Here is a 25,841-nt window from a genome sequence, read left to right on the forward strand (position 1 = left end):
CTCCTGTCCTGTCAGACCCTTGAATCTTTCCAGCTCAGGATGAAATTCAACCCTAGACCCTCGGCAGTGAGTGCCTTGAGCCGGCACCGTGATGCCTTTTCGCTTCGCTCTGTGAATTATTTTCCCGGAATGTCACCGCACGCACTTCTTGTTAGCTACGTGTTCAAAAGCTGACGTATATGTAACTTGGTCCAGAATTCAGCTGGAATCCCTCTGAGGAAACTTAAGTTTCTTAAGCGAAGGTCTAAATGGTAAACATTACATTGTTTTATTAGTATTTTCCAAGTCATCACTAGTCAACGTCCTCAAGAACAACTGTGTTTACCATCAATACTGTTTTCTTTGAAAGAGCAACTGTTTGATGAAGAACTGATTACTCTCAGCGTAGGGATCCTTTGAACTATTTCCATCTCCTGGTCAGCACTCTGGCCTGTCTGTAGGTGGTTAGCTGTGTGCCCGGCACGGCCACCACCCCTGCTCCAGCCGGGTCCTAGTGGGCGCGCTGCAGGTGGGCTCCCCGAGAGGCTGCTGTGGCCGTGGCCCTGGGGCTCTGTCCCCACAATGCGAGGCAAGAAGGCTTACCTCTGCCGCAGCCTCAGCTCTGAATCTAAAGCTGATGTTCGTGGTAAACAAGTGGACATCGTTAACGTTTACTGTTGAGGGAGAAGTTAGAAACCACGTTGCAATATTTCTATAATTAATCTTTTCTCTGAAGGCTAACATTTTATTGAATGTCTGTCAGTTTTTCCAAATGATTAAAACACTGAACATTTCAAAGCCTCTTAGTATGAATTACGATATTTTATGATAGTTTAGAGTAGCTGTGTATTTATCATTACTTATTTCAAGATTAATATCTTAGTTTCCAAATAAGAGAGCTAAGGGAAATTTTACTCTTTTTAGTTTCTGTGTGTCTTAATAATAAAGCTCAAGGATTTAATATCAGGTGGGCATTTTTCTATTTCTGGGTACTGGAAATTGGTCTGTAGTTTCCTTACTTTTCTCACTGGGTTGTCCTTCAAACACAGATGGAGCGTGAGAACCGCAGATACGCTGGTGGCGGATACAGATCTAAACTGAAACTTTTTTTCACACTTCATCTTTCTTTTTTTTTTCCTTCTCTGTTACCTGCAGCAGACTGCTATGCCAGCAATCTCTGTTCTAGATTTGGTATGTTCTTGTTTCTTTCCCTTGGGTACTTTTTTCCTGTCTTGATTTCCTTTTTTTCCTTTTAGTGGTGGTGGTTTTATGTTTTCAGTAGATCTGGTTCTCAGGGGTGTCCTAGATCAGGATCTGTAGTTCCCTGACTCTAGAAGCATGCCTTTGAATGTGTGTAGATTTAGTTATTCTTTGCTTTTCTCTGTTACTTTTTAAGTGTTACTTACTGTTTGTTTATGATTTTGACCTTTACTCAGTTTTAGTCATAAAATTCGTACTCTGTATGCTTACGTACTCGTAAATACATAGGCAAATGAGAAATTTTGCAGTGAGTGAGCTATTTTTTTCTTGTTACATTAGAAGTACATTTTAAGTATTCATTATTAGAAGCTCAGTTCAACTGGTGTTGACATTGTTTGCCAATTAAGATGTAACTGTCTATTGGTAGAGAGAGAGGAATTTCCAGTAAACATTTATTTTGTGTTTTCTTCAGTAACACTACATGATTTTAGTTTAGTTTATCGGCCATACCAATTCATTGCCAAAAAATATTTGAGGTCGCGTTCTACTGTAAGTAACTGTGGTGTGTTCTGTGTCCCCCTTGGGGAAATTGATTTGGTCATTTAGTGCCCCTCACGCTCGAGGACGGTACCTCTGTCATCTGCCAGACATTCACGCTCTGGTGTATTGATACTGACTTTAAGTCAACGTTTATTGTTAGTCAGCTTTTGAATGATATAAGGCCAGTATCTGACAATACTTAAAAAAAAATCTCTGAATCCAGGTTTGACTCTAATGGCCTTTTCACCAAATAACAGCCCTCCTTTTTTTGTTTTGTTTTGTTCTTTTTTTTTCAATTTAAATAGCACGATGGCAGTGTCACTCCAAAGGGAAAGAAACCTCTTGAAAACATCTCCTCTCCTCTGTGACTGAGAGGCATATTTTCTGGGCTTTGCGTTTTTCTCCGCATGAGACAGAGATGAGAAGTATCTGCTTCTTTCCCTGCCTCTCTGTGTGTTAAGGTGTCCGTATGGAAGGGGGTGGGAGACACCAGTCAGTCCCACTCGTCTCTTCAGGTACCAGGTCCTTGTCACACGCGTGCAGGCCAGGCGGCCTGGGGCCTCAGCTTTGAGATGTGCCGACTGCGGCCCCAAGAGAATCTTGTGTCGGGGCGGGGCGGGGCCGGGGGGGTGCGTGATGGTGACAGGTGAGTGACGGTACCCAAGGGTAAAGGGTGCACTAAGATTTTTATTTCAAAGGCGTAGTTCGTAGTTCGGGGTTTTTCTTCCTTTAAAAGATAATTGTTTCAAGTGCTGATGTTGACTGTAAACACCATGTTTCCGAGCATTTCTTAGCCCGATTCCCCGGTAGAGGTTGAGCTCTTGCCTTGTCCCGGGGGCTGTTAGGCACTGGGCCCCCCGGGGACGATGGGCACCGGGTGCAGGCCTGTGCGCACTTGTGTAGGGCCCTGCCCGTGCGGTCTGTAAGGCCTTTCCTTAGGCTTTGTCCCGGGATTTTTATGGTGACGCGTGGGATAAATGGGGGCTTCAGAGAGGTGGCGAGGCTGCCCTGGAGGCTCTGGTCCCCAGGTCCCTGAGTGCCCAGCGCCCCCTCCCCTGCACTCACCTACCGCCTCCCCGACCCGAGCCTCCCCTGCACTTGCCTACGAGGCAGCTCCGTCTGCTGCACCTGCAGCCTCCCTGCTGCGCCGGGAGTCGCCCAGTCGCCCAGTCTGGGGAGCCCGTGGTTGCCATGGCACCTCTCCCCTCCCTGCGGAGGGATTCCCAGCCTCCTGGGAGCCTGACCACCTGCAGAGTGGCTCGCTGGCTCGGCCGTGCTCCCTTTGCAGCCTCTCCTGCACACGGCCGCCGCCGACCTGGCCCGGGCAGGTCGCAGAAGCCCCGTGACCCTGCAGCGGCCCCCTGCCCCTCGAGAAGCGCCCCGGGTCTCGCGGCCCGCGGGACGTCTCCCGGGCCCACCCGGTGCCGCGGCCGCGCCTGCTGACCCTGCTGACCTCTGAGGGGCAGCCGGTCCTGCCCCCTGCAGTCAGGAGGGGAGCTCAGCCTTCACCGCTCTAGGCGGCTGGGCGACCGCTTCCGTGGCCCTCTCGTCCGTCGTGACAGCCTGAGACGTGTGCAGACGAGAAGGGCGGGCCTAGTATCCAATGTCGTGTAGACTGAGAGTCGAGATCCTGACCAGAACATTCTGGGTTCGTACTTAGGATTCTTCGTGCTTCACGAAAACGTCTGCTGCTCGTAAAACTGTCACTGCGAGCCGTCTTTCAAAGGAGACGCTTCCGAGGCCAGTGCTCTCCCAGCTGGCCCGTCGCAGCTCCGTCTGCTGCCAGTTGAGTGGTTCATTCTCCGTCTCAGGTGACCCGACAGCTCACGGGAAGAATCCCTCCCCCTTGGGTAGAGCAGGGAGGGGGTGTTTGCAGAGACGCTGTGGGCTGCCTTCCTGTTGGGCCTTTATGTCGAAATTGGCCGTAGCCCTCGGGAGCATCCCGGTCCAGCAGGCCTGGGAGCAGTTGAGTTAGAAGCTCTGTAGCAGCTTCAGGCGAGGAGCGGTGGGAACCCTGGCGGAGAGCTGTGCCCGCGAGGGGCCTGTCTCGGAAGGCGGCAGTGTTCTCCGCCCGTTCAGCTGGGAGGCCCTGCCCAGCCCGCCTTCAGGAAGCGTCAGTTTTGTTCAAGGAGGAGAAATGAGTTCGCACTCAAAGCAGCATGTGTGCGTTTGGGAGTAGAACACGAAGTTCCTGTGGTTGTGTCGGGGAGAACAGTTGCCCTGGGTGAACTTCGGGCGTCTGCTGTGAGCTACGCTTCTTACCTGTCTCTGCAGCGGGAGCAGGCCAGCACCTGTAGGTCTTCCCTTAGAACTCGGGACAGAACCATGTTCCTTCAGTTACAGAGAAGGGGGCGGCTGCACCCGGGGAAGGGAGCCCCACCGACTGAGGGCTGAGAGCCGGTGTCGTCCAGTGGCACCCCTCCCTTCCCCTGCTTGCTGACGGGGAGGGCCCTCCCTCCAGAGGGAAATTTCCCCCCAAGACGAGACGCGGCAGGAAGCTGCGTGTGCTAAGACAGGACGCCAGAGTCTCCTGTCCTAATATAAGCGGCCTGTCGGGGGGCCTCTTTATCTGGGGGCCTTCAAGTTTTTTTAGGGTGAGTATTTTTCATGGGTGGGGGCATAAGCAAAAAAGGCCTGCAGAGGGAAAGGGTAATGTGCTTAACAGACTTGCAGTTGCTTTTCAGAGAAAATGTCAAAAAGTAAAGGATGTTTTGGCCCCGTTTTGTATTCAGATATTTCAACATGAAATTAAAGATAGAAATTACCGTATTCTTGTGGTACAAAAGTATAAAATACAAACACACAGATCTCAACATACTATTTTTTTCGGACTGCCTCGGTATCGCAAGGCCTTGGGTCAGGCTTGCGTGCTGCTTTCAGAATCCCAGCCTAGTTCTTGGTTGGAGTAGCTTCAGTCGGGGCTGGAATGACTCACTCCGTGAGAATGATTACTGTGTCTATTCAGGTCTAGTTTCCCGCAGTAGAACTTCCCACTAGACTGTTTTGATAGCCTGCGACTTTTCATTCCCTTAATGTGAAACAGCGAGCTTGTCTGCTTTTCACGTAACCTGACCCTGTTCGTGCTGTCAGTCACTGGCTCGCAGAACCGGTAACTTCCCGACTTAAGTTGAAGCGTCCTTTAACTGTTGTGAGACGTAGCCACACACCTCAGTGTACCACCCGGCTCTGTTATGTGGGGAAAAGTAAGAGGTTCTCTTTTTTCTCTCTTCTTTTCTTTTTTTGAGTAAGGCAGCATATTTTTGAAAAACAAAACAGTCTGTGTTTTGAAAATGAAAATACACGAAACAGCTTACCAAAGAGTGGAAAGAAACTGCCTTAGTTCTAACAGCACTGGTTCATTTGCTACTTTAAAATAGAAACCAGTGAAACCGAGCACAAGGGGAAGGCTCCTTGTTTACCACTGTCAGGATTTTAAGAGAAAATGCCTGTTTATAGATTTATAAGGTAGAATTCTAGGGCTTCCCTGGTGGCGCAGTGGTTGAGAGTCCGCCTGCCGATGCGGGGGACACGGGTTCGTGCCCCGGTCCGGGAGGATCCCACGTGCCGTGGAGCGTCTGAGCCCGTGAGCCGTGGCCGCTGAGCCTGCGCGTCCGGAGCCTGCGCTCCGCGACGGGAGAGGCCACAACAGTGAGAGGCCCCGCGTACCGCCAAAAAAAAAAAAAAAAAAGTTCTGTACCTTTAATTATGAGAATTGTTCTGATTTCTTAAAATTATATTCCTATTTAACTTAAAAGAACTAATTCAGTGTATACTGCCTTTCTTGCTCAGAACTTGTTTTTAATTAGGTCTAGAAAGTACTGATATAATGAAATTAGTTTTTGCTTTATTGGGTAACAGGAACACCTCTGTTGCATTCATGCAGTTTTACATTTTTCCATAAATTACTTTTCTGTAGATGTTTAATGTGATCAATTGCTGTTTTATTTTGTTATTTTTATTTGGGTGCTGTTTCCCATAATTTGTGCTGATGACTCTAAAATTTGTGGTGAGTCCTTTCCTCTGCATTCCCACGCAGCAGGGCACTTCTGACTGCTTCCGTGCTTCTTTGCTTCTTAATCATTAGCATCTACTCCTGCTACAAAACCTCCAAAACCTAATAATTACCCTAGTATCCCTGTGGGCTTATACCTAGAGTATACTAAAGAGGCAGTTAAATTAATTTGTCTCCTTGAGAAGGGAATTTTAGTTTTTTTCTGAGATGTTTTATATTTGTTCGCTGACATGAAAAAGCGTGATGACACAAGTTAGTTACTTTCCCACCAGATACAGTTTTTGTTCCACAGAAACCAAGCAAGAGTCAAGTTGTTCGGGTTTTGTTTTTGTGTTTGTTTAGGAAAAAAATACACTCCCAACAGTTCAGATCCAGAAGTTAACATTTTCTGGGTTTGCTGTGAATAATCTATAGAATAACTAGAGATTATATAGATGCTGAAGCACACCTTGAGTGATTTTATGTCAGGGATTCCTGCAGTGGTTAGAGGTTGAACTGGATGGCCTCAGTGCTATTTTAATTTAAAATTTTGAGTCACCTCTTGTGCCACGCTCGCCCAGGTCTGGAGCAGAGAAGAAGTAAATGGCGAATGCGAGCTTTTCCAAGTCGCCGTTACCTTGGGCTGTAACTACAAAAGTAGCTGTAGCCTGTGGACATGGCAAAAAGAGACTGACTCTTCACTCTGTTCTCTACTAGTCAGATGCACTTGTAATTCACGGCTCCCTAAGGTGTTTTTCGACCCGTAGTGTACAGAGAAATGTGACCGCGAGGGTACCGGAGCTGAAAGCCGAGTCGAACACGTCTTAGGTGTTTGAAGGTGTCCTTAAGTATTTGAATGGTATGAGGGACAGGTATTAAATTTGTTTTGTGCTGTTTCAGAAAGGCAGAACCTGAAGGGTGAAAAGTAGACAGTGAGGAGGTGATGAACTTTAGAACAGCAGGAAAGCTTTTGGACTTGTAGTTCACCAGAAAATGGAGCACGCGGTCCTGGGAGGCAGGCTGTAGGCCCCAGACACTAAGGTGCTCGAACGGAATGGACAGTTACTTGGCGGACATGTAGCAGGACAGAGTTCCAGGACGGTTCCTCCCAAATTTCAGCTTCACATTCTGTGAATCAGACTTCGGGGGATCCCTGAACTGGGAAGGAATTCTTGGCGTCTGGGGTGGGACCCAGAGGGGACGGATGGCAAAGGGCCAGGACGGCGGGAGGAGAGCTAGAAGCCTCGTCCCTAAGACGAGGCAGCCCGTTGGCCCGCTGGAGCTTCTGCTGCCACGTGAGCCTCCCCCCACCCCCCATCCAGAGGCTAATGTTCACCTGCCACGGGCCACGAGAGGGGGGAGTCTTTCTTGACCTTCACGGTGGAAACTGAGCCGGGGTGAAGGACGGGGGTGGTCCGGTGTGTCTCACGGCTCCTGCGCTGGAGTCCGTCTCCGCCTCCCCGTGAGCCGCTGAAGCTGAGTATGTCCTAGTGAAAGAACTGTGCTTGTTGCACGCGTGGACGTCCAGGATAACTCCCTCCTTCTCTGGGCCACAGTCGATGGAAGCGTAGTTCCGGAGCGGTGGGGACAGAGTCGTTAGGTGGCGGGCCCTGGTGCCCGCCGTGACCTCCGCCTGGTGTCTGTCCTCAGCCGTGCGTGTGCTTGTGTCGTGTGCGCGTTCTGTGTCTGGCGCTGCGACGCTCCGGGCACAGACTGAAGGGGCCCTGTCCTCAGTTGCAGGACGAGGAGCGACGGCGGCAGCAGCAGCTGGAGGAGATGCGGACCCGGGAGGCCGAGGAGCGGGCCCGGCAGGAGGAGCAGCGGGCCAGACGCGAGGCCGAAGAGAAGGTCCTGGGCCTCTGAGGGCTCGGGGTGCGCGGCTGAGGGGCCCGGGACGCACGGGGGGGCCGCTGCTGATACTGGAGCCCCGTCGGCCAGCCCGGCCCCCTTCCTGTCCTCTGAGCTCTCGTCCCCTTCCCCTCTTCCATGCTGTCCCCCCCCCTTCTCCTCAGGCTGTCCCCCCTCCTCCTCCTCCTCCTCCTCCTCCTCCTCCATGCTGTCCCCCCTCCCCCTTCCCCTCCTCCGGGCTCTCCCCCCTCCTCCTCCTCCGGGCTGTCCCCCTTCCCCCTTCCCCTCCGGGCTCTCCCCCCCCTCCCCTTTCTCCTCCCGGCTGTCCCCCCTCCTCCTCCTCCTCCTCCTCCTGGCTGTTCCCCCTCCCCTTTCTCCCGCTGTCCCCCCTCCCCCTTCCCCTCCTCCGGGCTCTCCCCCCTCCTCCTCCTCCTCCAGGCTGTCCCCCTTCCCCCTTCCCCTCCGGGCTCTCCCCCCCCTCCCCTTTCTCCTCCCGGCTGTCCCCCCTCATCCTCCTCCTCCTCCTCCTCCTCCTGGCTGTCCCCCCTCCTCCTCCTCCTCCTCCTCCTGGCTGTTCCCCCTCCCCCTTCTCCCGCTGTCCCCCCTCCCCCTCCTCAGGGCTCTCCCCCCCCCCTTCCCCTCCAGGCTGTCCCCCCTCCTCCTCCTCCTCCAGGCTGTCCCCCCTCCCCCTTTTCCCCCTGGCTCTCCCCCGAGTCTTGTCACTCAAGCTTGTGGACTGTGGGCCTCTGTGTGCTCGGGGCTCTGGTCTTTGCTGGACAGGATCCAGCTTGTCACTGTGAAGGTGACAAGTGTCCAGTTCACAGGGAGGTTGGGCCGTGGGAAGGACAGGAAACTAGGAAGTCACTCTGTTAACCTTAAGGATTTTAAATAGGTTATTTTATAGCTTAATTCTGGTCAATGGTAAAGAGAGCAAATGGCTTGTAGAAAACACGATAGAAGGAAATTTAATTCGGTGTGTAATCTGGTAGGTGTCCTGAGTTACTGCTTTGTTTCCACATGTGGGTTTCTGAGATTCAGGTAATCCTTTTAATTGCTTTTAACATGACAGCACGGTTGAGCTCCCCCGAGAAATGGGCGCTTGGTGACGCTGCCCTCCAGGCCCTGCCGTCTGTGGGCGCGTCCCCGCGGCTCCGGGCTCGCTGCTGGGTCTGTCCAGGGCCGGCCGGTCCCTGGACGAGGTGTGGGAGAAGCTGGCCTTCCGTCCCTTCCCTTCTGTGAAGGCGGGAGCTCGGAGGTCACGGCTCCTGGTGGGAAAAGTCCAGCGAGTACCCTCACAGCACTCCCTGCAGGAGGGAGCGGGGGCTCTGGTAGTGATGGGATCTGCGGGGACGCAGCAGGCGGAGAGTAAGACAGTGGAAGTGGCGGATGACTCGGGTAACGCGAGCCAGGTAGATGCCGTGGGCACAGCTGCACGGAAGCGAGCCACGTCTGCAGTCTGTCGGCCGATACCGTTCCCGTCGTCGTGCTGTGGGCTGTGCCAGGAGAGGTGCGCAGTTCCCAGCGTGGGGTCTCCCCTCGAGCCTGTCAAAGTCAGCAACGCATCCAAGGAAATGGGGTTTGCACAGTTTGAGCCACTAGACCCGGGTTCTACAGTGCCTGTCGTGCTGCTGTCGCGGGGCTGCTCGCAGGGGTGTGCTGTCCCGCCTCTGCCTGAGCCCCCGGCCACCCGGGAGCGGTGCCCGCGGGGAGGCGGCCAGGCCGTGTCCCCCACGCTGGGAAACTCCCGGGTTACCTGACTTTTTCCCAGTGTGCGTTCTCACAATTCGTGACTATGTCAGATGCACCTGTGTGTGGGTAACTGCTTCTATAATTGAGCGCTCAGTGTGAAAAGAAGCCAAGTAACCTATTATTTATAGAGAAGGTCCAAAATTGATGGGTTTGCTCTGTCATAGGAAAGCGTGCCGTTCACTTTTTGGGTAGAGTGAAGGCTTCTCGATTCATGTGACTGTGTACCTGCTCTTAGTGTAACTGCAAGAACATGTTTTGGTTTCCCTAAAATGTACCAAGTGAGCTTTGTTCCCATAATAGTAAGATTCCTCACAACTCCACTTAAACTCTGCAGAGGCCACTCCAGATTTAACTCCCCGCTCTAAGAGAACGCTCATTTTGTGTAGAAAATAAGGTAAAGATGGTTTTCCTTCAGGGTGTCTCAACATCGTGTAAGAAGATAAAGTGAGAAACGGGGCCCAGGGCCAGGATTGAGGCTGGCATTTGTTCTTAGTGTTTCCTCCCTCAGAGGGTGAAGCTTTGCCCACTGTGTACTCGCGTGTGTGTGGAGGGAGTAGGGGGAAGACACAGTGTGCAAAGGAGGGAAATGGGGACTTAAAGCTCTAACCCCAGTGCCAGCAGGGCCCCTGAAATTAGTCAGCTTCCACTGGATGAATTTCAAGTCCACCGTACTTCATTCTGTACATTGGACATTCCTCAAGTTAAGGCAGATTATTGTTTCAGCTTTCATCTCCTTTCTTCTTCACTTTTTTCTTGTGTTCTGAAACGTTTGTCAATCTTTAACAAAACTGTGCTGTTAACCTTTTTCAATGTTAAATTCACACTGTCGACTGTAGTTTGTGCAGATATATGTCAGAAAAAATGTACAGTCTGTCAAAATATATTTGAATATCTTGTTGCCTGGCTCTCTCACTTTTCTGTCTGGCAGGGAGTTTATTAAGAACTGTGGAAGGCATATTGGTTACTTGTGACCTTGGAAAGATGAGTAATGTTTTTTACGGTTCGGGGTTTCCTATGGGGTTTCCTATTCGCTTCCCTTCTCAGTTTACCGGGGTTCGGTGGGAAGGCACGCAGGGCTGCACTTCTGGAAGTGCCAGCTGTAGAAAGGCAGTTGCAGCCTAGTTTTGGTGTGCCTTTGTCTTTAAACTCAGCAGTAACAGGTAAGTTACTGTCCTACCGGCAACGAAGGAGAGAGGGAGAAGCGGCTGGGGATGGGGCAGCCATGTGGTACCTGGGGCTGGGGCCCTGACGGCTCCTTCACTCCTCCCTCCCCGTCCCCACGCAGTCTGGCATCGGAGACTCGAGTCCCAAGGGACGACGGTGTCCGGGTCCATCCGCCGTGGTGCTGGGGACCCGGGGCGGGCCCATCCCCTCCTGCCCGCTGACCTTGCGCTTTTGTCCCCTGCCACAGAGGCGACAGGAGGAGGGGTATTACAGCCGCCTGGAGGCCGAGCGGCGCCGACAGCACGACGAGGCCGAGCGCCAGCTGCTGGAGCCCGAGGAGCTGGGCCTGGGCCGCCCTCCACTCCCGCGGGGCTACGAGCCCCCCGCCCCCGGGCCCCCGCCGCCGCCCCAGCGCACCGCCTCCTACCTGCAGGCGCAGGTGCTCTCCCCCGACGCCCTGTACACTGCCAAGCTCGTGGCTTACACCGAGGAGGAGGAGGAGGAGGAGGACGGCGGCCCGGCAGGTCAGGATGCGCCCTCCAGCTCCAGGCCCTCCCCCCCACCGCGGTGCCCGGCCTGCGATGGCGTCTTCCTCTCCAGCCCCCCGAGCACCACCACCACCGCCCACCCCCTGCCAACAAACCGAGCTTCTGCCGTCTGTCCGGCCGGCCCCTCCGCTCCGCTGGGCACGCGCCACCCGCCATGGAGCGGGGCTCTGGGTGGCCGGGCTGGGCGTGCTGATCTGCTGCACCCCGCAGCCTAAGGCCGGCGCGCCTCTCAGGGCGCCAGCCGCAATCTCTGCGCTGGAAACCGCTCCGTTGCCTCCGTCGGCCGGCAGCGGCAGCGCGCGTCCGTCTCCCTAATCGCGTGAAGTGCTGTCGTCCCCGGCCTTCGTCCCCTACCCCAAATACGCGGGTGCGCGGCCGAGCATCTCGGCGTCCACAGTTAAATTTCTTCTTGTCGCTGGTGCCGTCGGCCCCTGTGTACTTCCAGCTGTTTAACAAACGCGCAGAACTTTGTGTTGCCGGCTGAGCCGCCCTGTTGGGGTGGGTGTGGGGCAGACCCCCGCCCTCCCAGTCCCCCCCAAGCTCACACGCCGGCCCTGCTGGCCAGGCCCCGGGGGCGTGCGGCCGCCTCTGGCCGTGACCCTCTGTGGGACCGCAGAGCACACCCACGGGTGTTGCAGGCCGTGTTCCTCATCAGTTTTGGAGAGAGCGCTGAAAGTTAGATTGAAAGTACAACTGTGCGCTATCGAGATTCAAACTTCAGCCTGACCTGGCCACTTTAAACACATTGGGAGGCTGGCAGTAAACATTCTCAAGTGGAGTCTTCTCGGTTCTACAGAGTCCGTGCATCGGGCTCCTGGCAGTTCTAAAAGAACTGAATAATCAAACTCAAGTAACCGTGACTCTTCAACGAGTTTTACTAGGATCTTTCTTGCCACCTGAGTCAGAGCTCTGATTCACTTGGAAAGTTTAGTAGATAATCCTTAGGTCGAGTCACTTAGAAGCCAACATTAAATCTTTGTGTAGAATTTCTATTGTAAATATCTAGAATGTGGTACCTTTAAAGACCTGTGTGATAATAGCAATTTTTGAAGCAAGATGCCATCCATCCCCTTGCATCAGATTACAGGCTGAACCTTAGACATTTTGTGAGTGTCGTGACACAGATAAATAGGAGGTTTGGTGAGAGGGATATTGTAGTGAGGTGTCCCTTCTAAGCATCTGGGCTTTCAGTCACATCACGAACCCTTACTCTATTTCACACTGAAAGTACCACATGGCGGCAGGCTACACCCTGCATCTGGCCGCTCCTGCTTCGTGAGGATTCCTCGTAAAGTACAGAGCTGTCTGCATTCTGGCCTCACGTCCGCCATCTCTCTCCCATTGTCTCTCCCTGTTCAGCTCTGAGCCTCTGTGGCCTGGACTTGGTTCTTCCCCTGATGCTGTGAGGAACAGGATTAGGATACAGATTAGAATGAATGATGTCAAATTTTAGCATAGCAACGTGCTAAAAAATGTCCTTTCCTAAAGCCCTTTGAAAATGATTTGAAAAACGTGTAGTGTTACTTCATATATAGTCAGCTGAAATTATTTGGTATTCTGATTAAAAATTCTGAAATTTTTCAAGAATTGATTTTTACCAGTGGGAAGAAGCAAGTATTCTTGAATCAAAAGATAAAACACCACGTTTTTAAAGCAAAATGAAGGAAAAATGTAGAATTAAAATGGAAAGCTTTCCACTCTGCAAATAATTTATTCTAAAGGCCCGGAGCAGATTACTTGAAGTTAGAGATGTGTTTCTCCTTAATCTTTTGAGTCTTTGCGGGGGGTGACTTCCCGGGCCATGAGCCGGTGGCCTGCGCTAACTCACGAGGGAGGATGCGGTGCGTGGAGGGCCCGTCAGAAGTGACTGAGCTCCGTCTTGGACGCGTCAGACACGGCTGCGCGTCAGACGCTCCTTTTATTAAGGGAGAGAAGAAACAAGCGTTCATTTTGTGCAACCTGTCTGAAAAGGATAGTTTTAGTGTTGAGCTATTGTGATCGTTTTGTGGCCTGTTTAATCCAGTGCACCGCCAGTGTTTGCTGAGCACTTTGAGCGTTTATCCCTCCACCCCAGGTTATAAGCAGCCGATTTTTCAGAGCGTGAGATTTTCTTGCTGATGCCAACAGTTAACAGAAATACCTCAGTACTGATTTAATCGTGCACCCTTAGTGGCTTTATTACCTTATATTCGGATATGCATCTAAAGCTGCCTACGTGCATCGTCTCTCCTGACCTTCAGCAGCCTTTGCAGCAGACACGAGCGTGTGCAGCCGGTCCCAGGCCGGCGCACGTCTCTCGCCCACGGTTACGGCCGGGCCGTAGGCCAGGCGTCTGGACAGTCACACCATACGCTGCTTCGGGTCTCCTTTTCATTTTGTCAGTGATTTTGTATATGCAGCGTTAGTATCCAACGTTAGGGAGTTTTAGTACCTCATTCTTTTCAAAAGTTTTAAGAATTATAGCCATTTATTTTGTGGGGGAACAATTCAGTAGCTGTCCTGAAAAGAGGAGCATTACTTGTTAATCTTTGGGTTACGTTTGCTCTCTGTGATTTTGTAAGAAAATTCTTAGTGTCAGGAGTGTCTGAAAAATTTTGCTATCTCCCCACTTAAGTCAGTCTTCTGTGGATTTTTATTGTGAATTCATGATAATTACACAGTTTACCTGCTTTGAACTTTTCGGCTGTTACCCCGGAAGACTTATGCTGGTTTCCTCTCTAATAATAAAAGGCGGCAGGCCGGGTATTTAGCACCTTGTGAGGGTCCTGATTGGGTTGCTCCGGCCCCTGAGGGATGTGAGTTTCCGGTCGAGGGATCTTTTACTGATTTGAAGAGCCTTTGGCTGCTTCTTTATTCAGGACTTAAAGACCTCATGAGCACTGCATCTTCATCATGAGTGAAGTTTTGGAAATAATGCAAGTACTTTAACTTTGACTTTTCCTTTTATGGAAAAGGACCAAACTCTTACGTGGGATCTGCCGGAACGCTGCTTGGGCCCCCCCATGACGTTTATCGGGATCCGAGAGAGAAACTGTCTAAAAGGTATTTTGCTGAAACTTGCTGAAACTGAAGTTGTACTGGACGAGTGTCTCGTTGCCCTTAAGGACTTTTTTCTTGCACCACCGTTTACGAGGCTGGGTTGAAATTTCAGACTTCGTTGTCAGCTCAGGTGTTTCTCATTGTACAGAATTGCGTGAGCACAGAGGCTTTGTTTTATCTTGTGTTGCTAACATAGTTCTGCTTCAGACGGTGCATAGGTACCAGGCTTTCTGGTCAGAACTTTAGAAGCAGCTGGACACATTGCTGTTTGCTTCCACCAAACAAGGTAGAAAAGCCCAGGTTTCCTGATGGCCTATGAAAGGCTTCTCCCTCAGTCTTCAGCGAACGTCCTCAACTAGGTTTTGGTCAGATCGGCTGATGCCCAAACAGTTCTTAAGTCATTGACGTTGAACTAATCCAGAAAATCTTCAGCATGTTACTATAACTTTTTATTAAGTTAGTATATTGATAGATGCCTCTCGGATACATGTAGGATTCATTAAAATGCTGGCTTTCAAAACGATGCCTCTTTAGTTAAACTTAACTACTGAGCATGATCTGCTTGCTAAAACTGAAGCTAACCAGCTTTTTGAGAGTTGGGTATGACTGGAGAAAGTTAACATTTTAGTAAGGAGAACATTTCGCCCTTTTTCTACATGGGTTTAAATGCAGCCCACAGGCAGGAGAATGACAAGATTTAACAAAGGATGAGTCACTCACTTAGAAAATTTCACTTAATTGCCCATTATGTAAACTTCGCTACTGGTTGTCGGGTTGTTTCTAGTTTGAACAGTAACCCTTTTCATCTCCTTCCAATGCAGCCAAGACGCGGATGTACCTGGGGGTCCTGGAGCCCCTGAAAACCTGACGTTCAGAGAGCGCCAGCGCCTCTTCTCCCAAGGCCACGATGTCTCCAATAAAGTGAAAGCCTCTCGCAAATTAACGGAGCTGGAGAACGAGCTGAACACGAAGTGAGGAAGGCCCCTGTGTCCAGCGCAGGCCTCTCGCGTGCTTCCGGGCTGCGCCTGCCCCGAGGGTGGGGCGGGCCACCTTCCCAAGCCACTGGTGATTCCTGTTTCTAGAAGCATTGGCATTTGGAAGCGTTCCAGCGCTAAGAAATTCCATTTTATTTTACCAAGAGAGTGTCATTTCTACAATGTAGACCCTGTCTGCTTTCTTCATGATCTGACTGACTCCCACGAAGATAACTTCTTCTGTTAGTTTCTCTTTAAGAGTCTGGGCCTGACGGGGGAGCAGAGAGAAGGGCAGCAGAGGGTGATGAGATGCTGCTTCTCCCCTGTCTCCCCCCAAGGGGCACAGAGAAATCCTACTTCTCTTCTTTCTCTGAAACCTTTTGTCCGCTTCTCAGAGTAGCTTGAACTCCGCAGACTCTCGTCTGCACCGTGTAGCGGCACCTGCAGTCAGTTTTGCCGGAGGGTCAGGTTTCACCTTCCAGGAGGGACCACGCAGAGACGCGCTTGTGTGCCGAGGAGTCCACAGCTGGCGTCCTGTCCCTGCAGCCAGGAAGCAGCCCGGACCCGCGCGTCCCCGAAGTAAGATGCTCCATCCTGCTCCCTACGGGGACAGCCCTCCGGATCGGCTCTAGTATTTGATTAAAACAAGTTTCTCCAAGAAGAAGATTTTGAGGATTTAAGCTTAGGAAATTTTATTTTTATAAGTATCAGATTATTATTATACCGGTAAGTCATTGGTGATTTTGAAGATGGCAGTTACGTCAGAAAGTTAACTGTTTCAGATATTCCAAGGGAATCTATAGAAGAGGACATCTTTACTACGGAACAGTGTTGACAGGAATAGGAACAAAAATGTCTAAGAAGAATGAGAGCTTCGTAGGTGACACTCGAGCACAACTCAGAAACTCAAAATTTGAAAAAGAACTGGATTTACATCGATCTGCTGTCAGGGAAAGGAAGGGGTTCGACTGCGCATGGCATCTGTAATTTAAATACTGGAAGAAAAGTTCGTATGGCAGTTGCGGCTATTTTTTTACTTTCTGATAGAGTTATTTAATTTCCATGCATTGAATTATTAGTTATACCACTGTCACTTCCTCAGCTGTGAATAGGTGGCTGGTGTCGGGGAGACGGGCCTCACTTTGTTTTATATTATGTGATGTGCAAACGGTAAATCGTGATTAAGAGCGGGTTTTCTATTCGACAAGCCCTCCTGTGGGTCTAGATGACTTTTCTGTACCATGTTCTCTTACCAGTAGGCGTGTTAGGAGAGTACACGCGCACTTTGATGAGAGCTGTGTGACGAGTCATTAAACCGCGAGCGTAAATCGTTCCCGTGTCGGTCGGGTGCGTATTCGGAAGAGTGCGTTTACCGTTTCCCTTGTGCAGTAAGAGCGTAGAGTGGTTCTCAGTGTTTATGAAGGATCTGCATGCTTCGCTCCTGCCGAACGTCTGGAGGGCACTGGCAGCCTGATGGGGACTGAAGCCACACCTTCCTGAAAGCAAAGGACGCAGGTGAACTACCATCCTGTTCATATAGAGAGAAACAACCAATACACCTAAGCACATGCAAGTACATGTAAATATCTACACGCAGGGATATTGGTATGTGTGGTTGTAAACCCGTACACGTGGATTTGGCCGTCCTTGGACGCTTAGGTCAAATGTGAATATGTGTAAGAGTGCTTTCCATAACTGTGCATTACTACGGAGAAGACATCAGAACTGCTGTAGTTTTCCATTTCTACTGTATCTCATTGGCAACGTATTTTTAATAAACTTTGTATTTAAGTGTATTTGCTGCTCTTTGGACAGTGCTGCAAAGATTGCCTTCGAGCTCTCAGTCCCCCTCCCCTGTCTCCCCCTCCCGTCCACTCATCCGCCCACCGGGCGTCACTCCGTGTCTGTCGGGAGGGCGCTCTGCGTCCCGATCGCACAGACGGACGAACAGGGGGTCCGGGTCCCCTTGGCCGCGCGGCTCCAGTGCTCAGCCTGCGGGCGTCCAGGACCCCCCTTGCGCTTGGGCTGCTCCGTCCTGCCGGGCACCGAGGCTGCTGCTCGCTTACGCCGCCCCGCCGTTGCCCGGGTGTGGACAGGATGCCTGTGCCGCGTGCTTGAGGGCAGGGGCTCGTGGCCGCCTGCGTGCCCACCTTCACCGTGGCCTCTGAGCAGGGCCGTCGGGTCTCAGGAAAGACTTTCCCAAAGGAAGGGGCGTCTGGGTGGTAGAAACGCAGGAGACCTTCTCGTGGCACCGGCTGTGAACGTGTTGGGACTGTAAGTGTTCGCTCTTAGTCTATTTTAACGCCCGGAAAGGTACTTGCAGTCGGGAGGACGAAAACTGGAAAGAGACGGTGTTGATACTGATTGCGTTTCACCCCAGAGCCACAGTTCTGTTGCTTTTAATGGCAGTAATGGCTCTGCCCCCCAGGGAGCACCGGACAGCTTTCCAGTGTGGCCGTGGGACCGTGGTTTCCTCTCTGCTTTGCCTGCGGAAAGCTGATTTCAAGGGTTTAGCTACACCTTTAGGGTAACATTAGGCCCTGGCAAAGCTGAGGTGGAATGGCTTGCAGAAGGGAAATAGGTACCCAAAGTGACCAGTTCTCTTGCCTGTGTTCATCCAGTTTATTCACAGAAGTCACGTAACCCCAGAGATACATATTCGACTTGAAATTGGAAGATGAAAGCCAATTTCTTGCGCAGATTATTCAACAAATATGCCTTATGAGGGCCTACCTGTGAGTCACTGGTCACCCGGGTATCCCAAAGCAGATCTTGGGCGACAGAGATGCATAGTTCGTTTACGTAAGCATAGTAACTATGAGTTTGCATAAAGAAGATGTCCAGGGCACTTAGAAGGTTTACTAGAAGGACCCGGTTGAAATCACGGAGATGGTAGACTGAGAAAACAGCCCTCTCTCTGGGAGACGGGACTGTTAGAGGCGTAAGGGAACCCTGAGGCAAGGCTGCTGCCCTCAGAGCAACGGGCCAGGGCGCCCGAGCGACGCAAGGGGACCGGGGGCCGCGGGGCGGACACGCAGCTTCCTGCTGGCTCCGAGCAGGTGACGGAGGAAGCCAGCGCCCTCCTGAGGGCGGCTCTGGCCGCCGCGGGGAGAAAGGGCGGGCGGCGTCCGCGGGGTGACGGGGACCACGCACGTCTGGGGCTTTGCCCACGGCGGGTTTCCAGCTTGAACGACCCACGTGGACGACGGGCTGCCGATGGGGAGGGGAAGGAGGAGGGGCCGGGGTCGGGGCACAGCCGAGGTCCAGGGGGAAGCGGGCGGAGCTCATGGAGGTGCCGCCGGGGAGCGTGGGCGGCGTGTCTGCAGGGCTGCAGCAGCATCTTCACGTGCCTGCGGCGGGCTAAGCCTCACCTTTTACTGCTCTCATAAAGCTTGTGTGTTTTATCCTTTATGGAGAAGACAGGTGCAAATGGCCTAAGTCTAAACTGGTGACAATGGTTCCAACTGCAAACTGGGATTTTTACAACATAGTATGAAACATTAAGCAATCTAACAACAAAGAAAGGAGAGACCTGGAAAACACTAGGTTAATTGTACAGCCTGAGAAAAGCCCTGTGTCCCCCAAGATTTTCTTCCACGGGGGTGGGCCCGAACACGCGGACAGCCTGAGCTGGGCAGGGGGTGTGGCGCGCTGCACGCGGCGCGTCCAGAACAGGGAGTGAGGAGGCGTCGCCGGGGGTCGGGGCCTTCTTGTTGGTTGTCCCGATTGCTGTTCTTTAGCTGCCGTTGCTCGAGTACTTGAAGGTTTGACAGTCATGGGAACTGCCCCAAAGCCTCCCGGTCTTGGGACGTAGAGTTTGACGTATTTCAGTGAACCCGTTTCTCCTGGTAGTTTGTGGCGTTTCTTGCTCACTCTTTCCAGTTGTTTAATCGATCTTTAATACAATTAAAGTGATGGCACTGAAGAAACCGGGTGCCGCTTGGTTTCCCCCTGAACGTCTCCTCTCAGAAAGGGTCCCCACCTCCTGTGGCAACCGGAGACACTAGTGGAGCCCAGTCAGCCCCAGGAACTTAGGAGGAAGAGTGGCCTGCGGATGGGGGTCCCACCCCTGGGTGACTAGGACGGAGCCTCCGTCTCGCGGGCACTTTCCCGGGTGGCACCCGGCAAGGACGGCGCCGACGGAGTCTGGCCCCGGCAGCAGAGAGACGCCCCTCGGCGGGGCCGGCGGTGGGGAGCGGACCCCCCGGGCAGGTGATAACACGTAGCGGCGCTGGGCGGCGGTGGAAGCGTTTTGCTCCGGAGCCGCTGCAGCCTGGGGGTGACCGTGCGGCCGGGGCTCAGTTCCAGATGCAGCGGGGATGGGGGGCGGGGCTCCGGCGATGGAGTGTCGCTGCACAGACAGCAGGAGCTGGATCGGACTTACCCCCCCGCCCCCCATCGAGGAGCGTGTCCATCTGTCCGTGGAGCCAGGAGACACACAGCAGTCTCTGTGCTTGGTCCACGCTGCTCACGACCGCGGCCCGCCACCTGTCACGTGCCAGGCCGTCACTGCCTGGTCATCGCCTTTGCCGACGCCGTGAGCTGCGTGCGCACGGGCACCGGCAGCGAGAAGACGCGAGTGTGGGGCGAGGGAGCGGTGAGGACCCGGCCCCGGGGCGCCGGGCGGGAGACAGGACCTCAGCTCTGCGACCCCGTTCCCGCATCCTAACGTAAAGGAGGGTGCAGTAAAAAAACACGGGGCTAACCACTTCGGAAGCTTTACATTTTCTAGTAGCCGCTTAGAAAATGGGTGAAATAACTTATTTTGCCCCATATATCCAAGAAGTGTAAGATGGATTCATGAGCTATTCCACGTCCTCCTCATGCAGCCTCGGCAATCGGAGTGTGTTTTGCACTCAGCACGTCTCGGTGTGGACCGGCCGTGCTGAGCGCCTGCGGGTCACCAGGCCCCACGGGCCGGTGCTGATGGAGGCACAGCTGGATGTGCTCGAGCAGCCTAGTGACCAGGTCACGTGCTAAACTACGGACGGGCGTTCCTAAGTGTTGGCCACTGGTGTTGACTGTTTATGAATAACTTCACGTCAGAGGGTTTTTTCTGTTTATCTGAATCCAACTTTTGCGTTACATGAGGCAAACCGTGTTCGTCTTTGGACACGCAGGGTAATCGAGGCCAGGAGCGCAGCTCACACTGTTGGCTGGTGGTCTGGGCCAGACAGTGTGAGGCCCACAGGGCAAGTCCGCGGAAGGTGGACCCGGAGCCCTGGGCCGGTCCTGGCGGCCCGACTTCCCTCCTCTAGACGCTTCGGCGCACTTGCTTCTTGAGCTGCTGATGTAAACTAAGAGGACATTAGCAAAGGGTTCCAGCATAATCAGTTGATGGCGACACCTGGCAGACTTTGGAAGTTCTTAAATATGAAAAACAATGACAATTTATCTTCCAGAAATTAATATCTACTCTCAAGGCTTATTACTCCTTTGAAGGTGACAATTTAAAATTTGCACAGGGACTTCCCTGGCGGTCCGGTGGTTAGGACTCCGCGCTCGCACTGCAGGGGGCGTGGGTTTGATCCCTCGTCAGGGAACTAAGATCCCACATGCCTCGCGGCCAAAAAATAAAATAAAATAAAATTTGTACAGAACTCGGTATTGTTTCCTCCCTGGAGGAATAAAGTTACTCCTGGCACATCCCTGTACCAAAACCCCACCTACCATTTGAGACTCTGCTGAGAGACTGGAGGGAGTTTCCAGAGACTTCTCCTTCCTGCCTCTCACCTGAATGCTCTCTCCTGCCCCAAACTGAAGACCCAGGACAAGGGAGAAACATTTTCCTGCTGATACTGGGATTCGTCCTCAGGGAGCACGGCCTCCGGCGGCGGCTGCGGGGAACACGGGGGCAGGCGCAGGGCCAGGACTTGCGGGGGGCTGGGGGCAGACGGTGCCAGAACCTCTGGCTTCCCAGGAGGGCCTGCAAGTCGTTCTGTAAACTCTGCGAAGAACAAGCAGTCCAGAGGCAGAGGTGACCCGGAGCACGGAAAGCCGGGTCGAGTCCGCAGACTCGGTGTGTGGCGTGGGCATTCGGGAGCCCAAGACCCCAGCTGTCATGGGCTGTCAGTCTTTGCACGGGTTGCACGCCATCTTGCAAAACCTAATTCTAGTCACTTGCAAACTTTTAGAGATATACAGATACCATCCTAAGAGGGTCAAATTTCATTTCTCATCTTCCCGGGCATCAGTTATTTTCTCTCTAGAAAAATGAGATAAGCTTGCAATTACATAACTGTTGAAAAAAATGTTTACCGGGTTCTAAGTGACATGTTTCTGCTTTTGTTTTAATGCCGTTTAAGAAATGCATGCACGCCATTTATAAAATTCAGCGTGCAGAGAGGCTTATAAAGCAAGTCACAGCACAGCTCCTCTGCAGTCTTCCCTACGCCCCCGTCCTTCTACCTAAAGGAAAAAGCAAGCATTTTTTTCCTTCTAGTTTTGGACCTAAAACGCGCAAGATGCCCCCCTGTCCACGGCACGTAAGTATCTGCGCGCACGGGGCTTCTCCTCGCAGCTCCCCACTCCGGACAGGGCCGCCGGGACGCTTACCGCGGGGGGGTATTACATACAGCGCTGCGGGTGTGAGTTGCAGAGACGGCGTCGGCCACCACTTCCCCTCCACAATCCATGTCCCTGTGTGTGACCTTCCAGGCTGCCCTTTCTCTCTAGGCCAGAGGCCTAGGCAGTGCACGGTGGCCACATGTGGCCTCTCACCCAGTGACGGGCTTCTAGGCTCCCTGGAATGCCCTGCTGCCAAAACCCGTGCAGCGTCGTCGGAGGTGTCCCCGAGGCACCCAGGGGAGGCCTCTAGGAGCACGACTGCTCTCACACGCGCACAGCACACACACACGGGTCACACACGTGCACATCATACCTGTGCGCACACTGTATCTCACCGGGCAGTGCCAGCAGGCGGCCCCCCGAGTGCATCCCTCCAGCACATCTGCTGCAGTTACACCCAACTCTGTACAGTTCTCGGGGTATTTATCTTCTCTAGGAAGCCTCTTCTGATTAACACACTGTGGATGGTAGCTTGTTGGCAGGTCCTCTCCATCCCCTGCTGCCTCTGTGTTCGATTCAGTTATTCCACAGAATAACTAATTGAACCGAGTTCCTGTTACACGCCAAACACTACTGTAGCTTCTGGGGAGTCATCCGCCCCCCATCCTCTGGAGCTGCAACGACCAAGTAGCTCTGCTTCTCCTCGGCCAGAGGCCAGCAGCCCTGAGAACAGGGCAGCAGGATGAGAGCCGCTAGGGAGTCTCAGGTGGGATGGTCCCACCAGAATCCTGACGGAGGGTGGGAGGGAGCCCCGGGAGAGCTGTGGGCGGAGAGCGCTTTGCGGCCAGGAGGTCACCAGTCCCAGGGGGGCGTGGGCAGAGTCGGGTCGGCGGGGAAGGAGCAGCCCAGGCCACCCAGGCTGCTTTGGGTTTTATGCCAGAAGAATGAGAGGCTGCTGGGAGGAAGTGACCTTAGACTTTTAAATGCACCCCATCTCGAATAGACCACAGACGGCTATTGTAACCAAAAGGCCGTGGACAAAGGGGGCTTTGCAGGGATGGGGTGGTGAAGGGGCCATCCCTGTGTGCGTCCAGTGGGGTCTGTCAACAGATGGGATGTGGCTCAGAGACCACGAGAAGACCGGGTCCGAGGTTGGGGTCTGAGTGAGCAGAGGCCCAGGGCTGCAGGGGGGCCGGGCGGGGAATCTGTGTGGACACCCCCTGGGGCGCTATGATGCAAGGGAGACGGCAAGCTGGACACAGACGTGGACGTGCTCAGGATACAGGTGGCACTTGTAGGCTGTAGAGTGGCCGAGAAGACGGAGAAGGAGCCCCAGTGAGACGGAGGGGACCCCTGGACTTGGCCCCGGGCCGAACCCGCCACATCCCCTGCTGGGTGGAGGAGGGGGAGCTGCGCTGGGAAGAGGGGCAGGCCAGGCAGGGGGCTGCGCTGACCTCCCCCCAGGGGACCCGGGCTCCCTGCAGGGTGAGCCGTCACCGCAGCTCTTAGGGTCTGGGGTGGAGGGGGTCCTGCCCCTCGGTCCTCTTCTGGGAGAGGCCACACCCACACCGTCCCCTGCCCCCCTGTCCCCTCGCAGGTGTGCCGATGCCCACAGCTGCTCTGCTGGGCCGCCCCCTCGCCCGGGGGCCTCTGCTGGGGTCCTGTCGCCCCTCCCCGGAGCTCTGCTTCCTTTGGGTCTTTTCCGTCAGCTGCTTTGGCCGGCTTGTCCTCAGGTTTGCAAATTTACCTCCAATCCCTCCCCACCAGGTCCCTCCCCAGCCCCGCCATTGGCCACGCCCCGCCCCGGCCCCCACTCACCCCCCCGCGTCGCCTTGGCAACCACGCGGGGCCCTCAGGCTAGGGGCGGCGCGGGCGTGTGGCGGGCGGTGTGGGGCCTTCTGGGAGCAGCGGGCGAGGCAGCTGCAGGTCAGCGACAGGGGAGGGGGAGGGGGAGGAGGCCCCGGGCCACCTGCAGCCCAGGCCCCGCGGCCCCGCCCCGCCCACCTGAGCTCCCGCCTCCCGCTGCAGCACGCCCCACCCCTACTTCTCCCCCTTCCCCCCTCCCGGGCCTCACCTCCCCCTTCCCGGGCCTCCCCCTCCCCCGTCCCGGGCCTCCTCCTCCCCCCCTCCCGGGCCTGCCCTCCCCCCTCCCGGGCCTGCCCTCCCCCCTCCCGGGCCTGCCCTCCCCCCTCCCGGGCCTCCCCCTCCCCCCACTCCCAGGCCTCCTCTGCCCTCCCACCAGGGACGTCTCCCCCCCACACTTTACTGAATGTGTTCTAAATACTGTGCTAAATGTTGGCAGTCGAGCAACGAGAGCTGTCACCTGTGTAATCCCCGCCCTCTTGGGGTACGCCGTTGAATCAGAGAAAGATTAATACAAAATCACAAAGGAAACGTAAACTCTGAGAGGAACAGATAAACGCGGCCCAGGGGAGACACTCCGTGTGGTTGGTCAGCAGTTCTGGTGCGGCCCGGGGGGGCCTCGCCCGAGCCGTCAGGGAGCGTCACCTGCAGAGCAGGTGGGGTGAGGAAGGAACCGCGCCCCCAACCCCGGGGGAAGCGGCTGAAGGAGGCTGTGTGGTGAGCAGGGTGGGCTCAGGGCAGACAACAGGCGAGGCCGCAGCCTGAAGAAATTGACAAGGACAGAAATCGTACAAAGAATGTTCTCTTGCTGCAGTAGAGGGAAGTTAGACGTTAATGACAAAGTACTGACAGATTCACAAATATGTAAAAATTAAATAAGACACTTTATTAAATAACCAAGAGATTAAAGAAAAAACGGAGGTTGGGAAATAGTTTGAGATGAATGAAAATTAAGGTTCCACACACCGAAATCTATGGGATGCAGCCAAAGCAGTGCTTAAGAGGAAGTGTATAGATGTAAACACCCATATTTTAGAAAAGAAGGTAGCTCTCATGTCAACAACCTAACCTTCCACCTCAAGACACTGGATAAAGCCAAGAAAACGAAACCCAAAGCTAGCAGTAGGACGGAAATGATGAGGATTAGAACAGAAATAAATGAAAGAGAGAATAGGAAAACTATAGAGACAATCAACAAAAGCAAAAGCTGGCTCTTTGAAAAGGTGGACAAAATTGACAAACCTTTAGCTTGACAGATGAAAAAGACAAAAGACTCAAATTAGTAAAATCAAGAATAAAAGAGAGCGCATGACTGCCATCCTTGCAGAGATAAAAAGGATTTTAAGAAAACACTCTGAACAACATTGCTGATTAATTACACAACCTGGATGAAATAGTCAAATGCCTTAAAGACAAAACTACCAAAGGTGATTCAGGAAGAACTAGAAAATAAATGTGAACGGAACTGGCAGAAGTAAAGAAATTAATAATCAGGGGCTTCCTTGGTGGTGCAGTGGTTAAGAATCCATCTGCCAATGCTGGGGACATGGGTTCAGGCCCTGGTCTGGGAAGATCCCACATGCCACAGAGCAACTAAGCCCATGCGCCACAACTACTGAGCCCACGACCCACAACTACTGAGCCCACGTGCCACAACTACTGAAGCCCATGTGCCTAGAGCCCGTGCTCCGCAACAAGAGAAGCCACCACAGTGAGAGACCTGCCCACGGCACTGAAGAGTAGCCCCCACTCACCGCAACTAGAGGAAGCACACGCGCAGCAATGAAGACCCAACGCAGCCAAAAAATAAATAAATAAAATAAATTTTTTAAAAAAGAAATTAATAATCAAAAATCTCTCACAAAGTAAAGCCCAGGCCCAGACAGCTTCACTGAGGAACTCTACCAAACATTTAAAAAGGAATTAACACCAGCCCTTCACAAACTTCCAAAAGACAGAAGAGGATGGAACACTTCCCATTCCATGAGGCCAGAATTACCCTGATACCAAAACCACACAAACGCATTTCAAGAAATCTACACAGCGATGTCTCTTAATGGGCACAGATGCAAGAAACTTCAAAGAAATACCGGCAAACTGAACCCAGCAATACATGTAAAGGGTTTATACACCACGACCATAAGGAATTTATGCCAGAAAAATGCAAAGCTGATCCAGTAACAAAACTCAGTTAATGTAATAGACCATATCCATAGAATACAGGACAAAACCCCCACGGTCATTTCCATAGACCCAGAAAAAGCGCGTGACAACATTCAACTCCCCTTCATGACCAAAGTCCTCAACGACTAGGGACAGAAAGGAATTCCGCTACCTGATAAAGGGCATCAAGGAAAACAGTGAACACGTCCTTAATGGAGAAAGGGGCAAGGGAAACGTGTTCCTCCTCCCCACTTCTGTTTAACATCGCGCTGGCGG

General features: G+C 53.1%; 1 protein-coding gene across 12 annotated transcripts in view; it reads left to right on the forward strand.

Annotated features, from left to right (window-relative positions):
* Window positions 1-16,828, forward strand: part of AFDN (afadin, adherens junction formation factor) — a 135,974-nt gene extending 119,146 nt beyond the window's left edge. For 5 of the 12 annotated variants that reach the window (XM_067011143.1, XM_067011144.1, XM_067011146.1 and 2 more), the window contains 5 exons: window positions 1,135-1,170; window positions 7,445-7,558; window positions 10,719-10,995; window positions 13,974-14,061; window positions 14,880-16,828. In XM_067011143.1, the coding sequence (XP_066867244.1) occupies window positions 1,135-1,170; window positions 7,445-7,558; window positions 10,719-10,995; window positions 13,974-14,061; window positions 14,880-15,033 (669 nt within the window). In that variant the 3' untranslated portion in view covers window positions 15,034-16,828. The remainder of the gene's footprint in view (window positions 1-1,134; window positions 1,171-7,444; window positions 7,559-10,718; window positions 10,996-13,973; window positions 14,062-14,879) is intronic. The other 7 variants (XM_059082995.2, XM_067011148.1, XM_059082996.2 and 4 more) reach the window with 2 other exon arrangements.
* The last annotated feature ends 9,013 nt before the right edge of the window (window positions 16,829-25,841 follow it).

The sequence above is a fragment of the Kogia breviceps genome, chromosome 13 (genome assembly GCF_026419965.1).
Source record: "Kogia breviceps isolate mKogBre1 chromosome 13, mKogBre1 haplotype 1, whole genome shotgun sequence".
NCBI classification, from domain to species: Eukaryota; Metazoa; Chordata; class Mammalia; order Artiodactyla; family Physeteridae; genus Kogia; species Kogia breviceps.